We start from the raw sequence: 8,645 nt of genomic DNA on the forward strand, positions 1-8,645 counted from the left end.
TGCCAACCTAACCAGAGTGACGGGAGCGGCACAATTCAGAAAAAGCGCTCAGCTCGCCGAGAAAATGCGATTTAAGCAATAAAATTAAAAATGCTTATAAAACATAAACCAAACGTTGGAGGTGGTCATTTCTTAATGCGCAGTAATAAACTCGGCACTCTAAAGCACCCGAGAGCGTTTTTTTCGATGCCAACCTAACCAGAGTGACGGGAGCGGCACAATTCAGAAAAAGTGCTCAGCTCGCCGAGAAAATGCGATTTAAGCAATAAAATTAAAAATGCTTATTAAACATAAACCAAACGTTGGAGGTGGTCATTTCTTCATGCGCAGTGAATAACTCGGCACTCTAAAGCACCCGAGAGCGTTTTTTTCGATGCCAACCTAACCAGAGTGACGGGAGCGGCACAATTCAGAAAAAGCGCTCAGCTCGCCGAGAAAATGCGATTTAAGCAATAAAATTAAAAATGCTTATAAAACATAAACCAAACGTTGGAGGTGGTCATTTCTTAATGCGCAGTAATAAACTCGGCACTCTAAAGCACCCGAGAGCGTTTTTTTCGATGCCAACCTAACCAGAGTGACGGGAGCGGCACAATTCAGAAAAAGTGCTCAGCTCGCCGAGAAAATGCGATTTAAGCAATAAAATTAAAAATGCTTATAAAACATAAACCAAACGTTGGAGGTGGTCATTTCTTAATGCGCAGTAATAAACTCGGCACTCTAAAGCACCCGAGAGCGTTTTTTTCGATGCCAACCTAACCAGAGTGACGGGAGCGGCACAATTCAGAAAAAGTGCTCAGCTCGCCGAGAAAATGCGATTTAAGCAATAAAATTAAAAGTGCTTATTAAACATAAACCAAACGTTGGAGGTGGTCATTTCTTCATGCGCAGTGAATAACTCGGCACTCTAAAGCACCCGATAGCGTTTTTTTCGATGCCAACCTAACCAGAGTGACGGGAGCGGCACAATTCAGAAAAAGTGCTCAGCTCGCCGAGAAAATGCGATTTAAGCAATAAAATTAAAAATGCTTATAAAACATAAACCAAACGTTGGAGGTGGTCATTTCTTAATGCGCAGTAATAAACTCGGCACTCTAGAGAACCCGAGAGCGTTTTTTTCGATGCCAACCTAACCAGAGTGACGGGAGCGGCACAATTCAGAAAAAGTGCTCAGCTCGCCGAGAAAATGCGATTTAAGCAATAAAATTAAAAATGCTTATAAAACATAAACCAAACGTTGGAAGTGGTCATTTCTTCATGCGCAGTGATAAACTCGGCACTCTAAAGCACCCGAGAGCGTTTTTTTCGATGCCAACCTAACCAGAGTTACGGGAGCGGCACAATTCAGAAAAAGCGCTCAGCTCGCCGAGAAAATGCGATTTAAGCAATAAAATTAAAAATGCTTATAAAACATAAACCAAACGTTGGAAGTGGTCATTTCTTCGTGCGCAGTGATAAACTCGGCACTCTAAAGCACCCGATAGCGTTTTTTTCGATGCCAACCTAACCAGAGTGACGGGAGCGGCACAATTCAGAAAAAGTGCTCAGCTCGCCGAGAAAATGCGATTCAAGCAATAAAATTAAAAAATGCTTATTAAACATAAACCAAACGTTGGAGGTGGTCATTTCTTCATGCGCAGTGAATAACTCGGCACTCTAAAGCACCCGAGAGCGTTTTTTTCGATGCCAACCTAACCAGAGTGACGGGAGCGGCACAATTCAGAAAAAGTGCTCAGCTCGCCGAGAAAATGCGATTTAAGCAATAAAATTAAAAATGCTTATAAAACATAAACCAAACGTTGGAGGTGGTCATTTCTTAATGCGCAGTAATAAACTCGGCACTCTAAAGCACCCGAGAGCGTTTTTTTCGATGCCAACCTAACCAGAGTGACGGGAGCGGCACAATTCAGAAAAAGTGCTCAGCTCGCCGAGAAAATGCGATTTAAGCAATAAAATTAAAAATGCTTATTAAACATAAACCAAACGTTGGAGGTTGTCATTTCTTCATGCGCAGTGAATAACTCGGCACTCTAAAGCACCCGAGAGCGTTTTTTCGATGCCAACCTAACCAGAGTGACGGGAGCGGCACAATTCAGAAAAAGCGCTCAGCTCGCCGAGAAAATGCGATTTAAGCAATAAAATTAAAAATGCTTATTAAACATAAACCAAACGTTGGAGGTGGTCATTTCTTCATGCGCAGTGAATAACTCGGCACTCTAAAGCACCCGAGAGCGTTTTTTTCGATGCCAACCTAACCAGAGTGACGGGACAGGCACAATTCAGAAAAAGCGCTCAGCTCGCCGAGAAAATGCGATTTAAGCAATAAAATTAAAAATGCTTATAAAACATAAACCAAACGTTGGAGGTGGTCATTTCTTCATGCGCAGTGATAAACTCGGCACTCTAAAGCACCCGAGAGCGTTTTTTTCGATGCCAACACAGCAAAAACTGGAGTGTTGAAATTTCAGGGTTAAACATGTCAGAGTTGATTTCAACTCTCAAAGTGTCATTTTAACACATTCTGATTAAAATGGTGTTCAGTGTTGGAGTTATTTAACAGAGTTATTCCAACCTAAGCAAATCAACTCTGTAGAGATGTAAAGTGCATCTCGGCCGAGTTAACTTGCTTGATAGGCCCCTGGGCTTCAGTCCAGGTAACCCCATGTGTTATGCCCCTGGGCTTTCAGCAGGGTGAACCCGTGCATCAATCAATAGTCTCCTGTGCGTGGCGTGGTCAACCGTCGTTTATTTCGCTGCTGGAATCAGGAATGGATGCGGAGTTGGACTTTTACACGAGGTAAGCTACAAAATCAAACTTGTAGGAACAATAACATTGAATTAAACGTCTGCTGAGAATATTTATGTAACTTTGCTAAGCATTTTTTGTGGTTGGCACTGGACAGCGAACGTTTGGATTTTTTTTTAATGCAATGTTAACTTCACCACTAACGTTACCACTTGCTAAAAAATAAACATTAATAAAAAAACGGTTTCCTATGTTATCCTTTGCATTTTACCAAGTCTCACGCGTGCTTGAGAGGTTGTATAAACAAGGCTTCATATTTAACTGTCGAATATAGTTTGGGGCTAACGTTAGCACATGTTAAAAAGCTAACTTGAAGTTCATGGCGGGTGCATGCATGGCATCAGTCCGACTGCCCAATACTCCCTCTTCCCATTTCTCCGACCATACACTTGTTAATTTCTGCGTCCATTAATCTAACCTTAACCCTAATCCTAACCATAACCCTCTAGAATAAGTAAGGGATAAACAGTTCAGAGGTTGTTATGGAGAAATAAGCCCCGACAGGATGAACTTTGGCTCCAACACGAAGTGAGGAGTTAATTCATGCAATAAACCCCGCACTTTGCGTAGGAGCCACGGCTAGAGTGAAATAATTAGCCTAAACAATTGCAGTTGGGTGCCTGTGTGGCAGACTCCCTGTGCCACTGCACCGAGACGAGTGTCCGAGGCTCTGATCATGCAGGTGTGGTTAATAACTCTGATTAATGGGTAATGTAGGTAATGTAGTGGGCAGTCAGACTATAAAGGGTCAACTTTACTGGTGCTGTGTTGTGTTTGTTTGGTCGCTGAAAACCAGCTTTTAACAGAGGGGAATGTTTTAATAAATCAGTTTTGCCTCAAATGTAAATGTTAATTACGGTAGCATGTGCTGCAGTCACTACAGCTAGTCGCTGCCACGTTCATCAATGAGAGCGTTTCCACTGGGCCTGCTGTGGCATGTTTTAACAGCCTCCCAGCAGCTGCTGAATGTGTTTAATCTTAGACATGCAGTGAAATTAATAATGAAACAATTTCTTGCATGATACACAACGTTTATGTGAGTGTTAAATAATTATTTCTTGCATGTTAAGTGTTTACTGACATTTGTTTGTTGTTGCATGTCTCAGAAAAATGTTGATCCAGGTTCGGTATTGCCAACAGCAGAAGTATGTGAAGTTGGATGAGGTTGATGGATGTTTTGATTTTGTGCAGTTCCATGACAAAGGTTTGTTTTTGTTTTACTTATGCTTGGTTTGATATAAAGGGCAGAACAACGCCCCTTTCTTTTAAGATTTGGACTGAAAAGGGAATGTATTTTATGCAGGGGATTATCTCTGAATTTGTTTACAGTGGTGGATTAAATTATTGAATGTGAAATGAGGCAAGATCAGTGCTATCTTAAAGGTCCACTCAGATGTATCTTGTCTTTTCCAGTCATCGAGAGATTTTGCCTGCCACCTGACGCAAAATTAGTGTACAAAGATGCAACAGGGACAGAAGTTGATGAGGACATTTTCAGTGACCTTGTCAGCCAAGGCAATGTGACTCTATCAGTTTTCTCAAATGACGGTGAGAAATGTAAAGGGGTAAATTACATAATGCAATGTGTAAAACACTAATGCAAATTTATAAGTACAGAAATACAGTAAACAATTTCAATTTAATGTTTTCAGAATTAAGTCATTTAATACACTTAAAGGTGGATCAAATATTCAATATCATTCTTTGTGGTTACACAACAGGGACATTCAGCCTGACTTTTATTAAATGGTTTAAATGTCATTTTAACTGACATAAATCCAATATGAATACCAAATGTATTTTTGATTAATCTAATTCATGCCTTTAAAACAATTTCTGAAAATATTTCTGAATTGCCTATCAAGACTGAGAATCAATTGATTAAATGAGTTGAGTCTATGGTGTGCCGTTGGCTTGGTTAGATCAAAAATCTTCTATGACTTTTTGTATACTGCAAATAAACACCCCACCCCCCTTCTTTTTTTTTTTTTTTTTTTTTTTTAAGAATTTTTCGATTGCTCCTTGTCCTCTCCATCCGATTATTCTGATTCAAGCTTCAGTTCATGTGCAAGTACATCAACTATACTCCTAGATGAGGTTCCTAGGAAGAAACCAAGACTTGAGGGCCCACTTACTGCAGCATCTGCTAGAAAGGTTGTGCTAAGTACTCACAGGTTTCTTAAAATCAACATTTGTCATCCTTAAACTCTAGAAAGGCAGTTTATCACATTTGTTTTTTTGCTTCTTTTTCAAAGTTGATTGAAGATGTCCTTGGTACCAGCTCAGGTGGTGAAGAGGTCCTCCAAGAGTATCACACAACAAAAACTCTAACAGATGCTACCAGAAGAAAGTTGGTCAATATAATAGTGGCACACATGATTGATAAACACGGGTATGTGTGTTCTATTTGTCTGTACTATCCTTTTTTTATTAACAAGTTAACTACTTGGCCCTTGTATTAATGCTAATTTGATCTTTTCTCAGGCAACTCCCCAGCAAAGCTGTTCGAGAAGAGTACGCTCTTGGGATAGTGACAGTGTTCCCGTCCCTCAAAGACCCATACTCCAAGAAAGGCTATGTATAGTCATTATTATTGTACTATCTGTTTACATAATTTTCATGTTTTGTCTACATTACAGTAACATTTAGATTCTGAAATTTCACAGTAGCTTATGAGGTTGACATCACATTAATTTTGAATGTATTTCCATTTTAGGAACATTTCTATGATGCTGCAAGCAGCACCGGATACATTTCTTGGCGTCTGAAAACGATTCAGAGAAAGATTCGAAGAGGACATGCATCTACAAGTAGCCCCACTGGCTTTTCCCCAGGAGGAGGTCAGTCTATCTATCTATCTATCTATCTATCTATCTATCTATCTATCTATCTATCTATCTATCTATCTATCTATCTATCTATCTATCTATCTATCTATCTATCTATCTATCTATCTATCTATCTATCTATCTATCTATCTATCTATCTATCTATCTATCTATCTATCTATCTATCTATCTATCTCTCTATCTCTCTATCTATCTCTCTATCTCTCTATCTCTCTCTCTACGCAACTGTCTTTCTTTCTCTAAGTACCCCTCATTTTTCTTTCTTTCTTACAACTTCATCTAGGGTGTTTCTTGTTTTTTTTCTTGAAAGAATTGTGTGCTTTTTTTCAGGAGGCCCAAATGTGCGCAGGTCCATTGTTGTTGACCAGCAGCTTGATGGGGATGCATACCAGGAAGCCATCTCCTTGCTCAACCATACAACAGACAGTTCCGTAATTTTTCTGAAGATGAGAGAGACCTTTCAGAATCGCCAAAAACTCATCCACGACTCAGACAAAACAAGATATCTTCTCCATCTTCCCAAGATTCCTGGATACAAAGGGATTGGTAAGTATGAAATGGGATTTTTAGAATGCCTTGAAATGTGCTGAATGTGGTAGTAGTACATTTGCTTTCTTATAGATGAATCAAGACTTCACACTCCTGTTTGAAGAGGAGGTTTCCAACCTGCTGCTCCAGAAATGGGATCCGTTCTTCAGAGATAACGTCATCAAAGAGGCCAAGCGGCTCACCCCAACACCTGAGCTGCGCCGAATGCTGCAGGCCGCAGAGTCTCCAGGAAGTGAACTTGATGAGGCACCAAGTGAGTTTTGTTCGATAGAATTTGTTATAAGCAATTACAGTTCAATAGTCTTGTGATTAATAAAGACCGATTGATTTTATGTTACTGGACTTCAATTGTTCGTTCATTCTGTGTATTTCTTTTTCTTTTTAAAGTTGGGTTAAAGTCGATGGTGTTGAGTACAAAGGTGGACTTGTTGTTTGCAGTTCCATGGAGGAAGACATGCCAGTCTTTTGTCAAATAGATGATGTACTTCTGGTTGAAGATGACGTTTATTTTTTGACAAAAAAGCTATTTACAGAGATGTTTGTTGAACACCACCATGCCTTCAAAGTTTTACCCTCATGTTTTAACTGACTGCATTGGGGGAAAAGTTAAAATAAATTGTGTTTTTGAAAATGCATTTTTCTTGGAATTGTCATTTTAATGGTTGTATTGTACTGTTTTTTTTTTTTAACTATGTAGTGTCAATTTAACCCAATTTAGGAAGTTAAAAAGGAGCTTTGATATAATGTAAATCGATAGTGTTAATTTAACCCAGTTTAGAGAGTTAAAAAGGAACTCTGATATAGTGTTAATGTAACTCGATATAGTGTTAATTTAACACAGTTTAGGGAGTTAAAAAGGAACTCTGATATAGTGTTAATGTAACTCGATATAGTGTTAATTTAACACAGTTTAGGGAGTTAAAAAGGAACTCTGATATAGTGTTAATGTAACTCGATATAGTGTTAATTCAACCCAGTCTAGGGAGTTAAAAAGTAACTCTGATATAGTGTTAATGTAACTCGATATAGTGTTAATTCAACCCAGTCTAGGGAGTTAAAAAGTAACTCTAGGTACAGTGTTAAATAATTAACTATTTTGAAAGTGTTAATTTAACTCTGTAGAGTGTGGAGCTATATAAACCCGCAAAAAGTGTTAAAATTGACTCTGTGGGAGTTGATTCAACACTCCAGTTTTTGCTGTGAACCTAACCAGAGTGACGGGAGCGGCACAATTCAGAAAAGGTGCTCAGCTCGCCGAGAAAATGCGATTTAAGCAATAAAATTAAAAATGCTTATAAAACATAAACCAAACGTTGGAGGTGGTCATTTCTTCATGCGCAGTGATAAACTCGGCACTCTAAAGCACCCGAGAGCGTTTTTTTCGATGCCAACCTAACCAGAGTGACGGGAGCGGCACAATTCAGAAAAAGCGCTCAGCTCGCCGAGAAAATGCGATTTAAGCAATCAAATTAAAAATGCTTATAAAACATAAACCAAACGTTGAAGGTGGTCATTTCTTCATGCGCAGTGATAAACTCGGCACTCTAAAGCACCCGATAGCGTTTTTTTCGATGCCAACCTAACCAGAGTGACGGGAGCGGCACAATTCAGAAAAAGTGCTCAGCTCGCCGAGAAAATGCGATTCAAGCAATAAAATTAAAAAATGCTTATTAAACATAAACCAAACGTTGGAGGTGGTCATTTCTTCATGCGCAGTGAATAACTCGGCACTCTAAAGCACCCGAGAGCGTTTTTTTCGATGCCAACCTAACCAGAGTGACGGGAGCGGCACAATTCAGAAAAAGTGCTCAGCTCGCCGAGAAAATGCGATTTAAGCAATAAAATTAAAAATGCTTATAAAACATAAACCAAACGTTGGAGGTGGTCATTTCTTAATGCGCAGTAATAAACTCGGCACTCTAAAGCACCCGAGAGCGTTTTTTTCGATGCCAACCTAACCAGAGTGACGGGAGCGGCACAATTCAGAAAAAGTGCTCAGCTCGCCGAGAAAATGCGATTTAAGCAATAAAATTAAAAATGCTTATAAAACATAAACCAAACGTTGGAGGTGGTCATTTCTTAATGCGCAGTAATAAACTCGGCACTCTAAAGCACCCGAGAGCGTTTTTTTCGATGCCAACCTAACCAGAGTGACGGGAGCGGCACAATTCAGAAAAAGTGCTCAGCTCGCCGAGAAAATGCGATTTAAGCAATAAAATTAAAAATGCTTATAAAACATAAACCAAACGTTGGAGGTGGTCATTTCTTAAAGCGCAGTAATAAACTCGGCACTCTAAAGCACCCGAGAGCGTTTTTTTCGATGCCAACCTAACCAGAGTGACGGGAGCGGCACAATTCAGAAAAAGCGCTCAGCTCGCCGAGAAAATGCGATTTAAGCAATAAAATTAAAAATGCTTATAAAACATAAACCAAACGTTGGA

General features: G+C 39.5%; 1 protein-coding gene across 2 annotated transcripts; it reads left to right on the forward strand.

The window, feature by feature from the left end:
• The first annotated feature begins 2,450 nt into the window (after positions 1–2,450).
• On the forward strand, positions 2,451–6,835 carry LOC133146986 (uncharacterized). 2 transcript variants are annotated; one of them, XM_061271105.1, is made up of 10 exons: positions 2,451–2,797; positions 3,913–4,010; positions 4,220–4,354; positions 4,812–4,960; positions 5,062–5,198; positions 5,291–5,384; positions 5,523–5,646; positions 5,986–6,201; positions 6,277–6,457; positions 6,592–6,835. In XM_061271105.1, the coding sequence occupies exons 1-9, from the start codon at positions 2,670–2,672 to the stop codon at positions 6,303–6,305; spliced, it is 1,110 nt and encodes a 369-aa protein (XP_061127089.1). In that variant the 5' UTR covers positions 2,451–2,669; the 3' UTR covers positions 6,306–6,457; positions 6,592–6,835. The 2 variants fall into 2 exon arrangements, with proteins under 2 accessions (XP_061127089.1, XP_061127090.1); XM_061271106.1 differs by lacking the exon at positions 3,913–4,010.
• Positions 6,836–8,645: the final 1,810 nt, after the last annotated feature.

This window comes from Syngnathus typhle, unplaced genomic scaffold (genome assembly GCF_033458585.1).
Source record: "Syngnathus typhle isolate RoL2023-S1 ecotype Sweden unplaced genomic scaffold, RoL_Styp_1.0 HiC_scaffold_23, whole genome shotgun sequence".
Classification (NCBI taxonomy): Eukaryota; Metazoa; Chordata; class Actinopteri; order Syngnathiformes; family Syngnathidae; genus Syngnathus; species Syngnathus typhle.

Coding starts and splice junctions, on each gene's coding strand:
- LOC133146986 (XM_061271105.1), top strand. CDS start 2,670: ATGCCCCTGGGCTTTCAGCAGGGTGAACCCGTGCATCAATCAATAGTC. Junction 4,355..4,811: donor ATCAGTTTTCTCAAATGACG/GTGAGAAATGTA, acceptor TTTTTTTTTAAG/AATTTTTCGATTGCTCCTTG. Junction 5,199..5,290: donor CACATGATTGATAAACACGG/GTATGTGTGTTC, acceptor ATCTTTTCTCAG/GCAACTCCCCAGCAAAGCTG.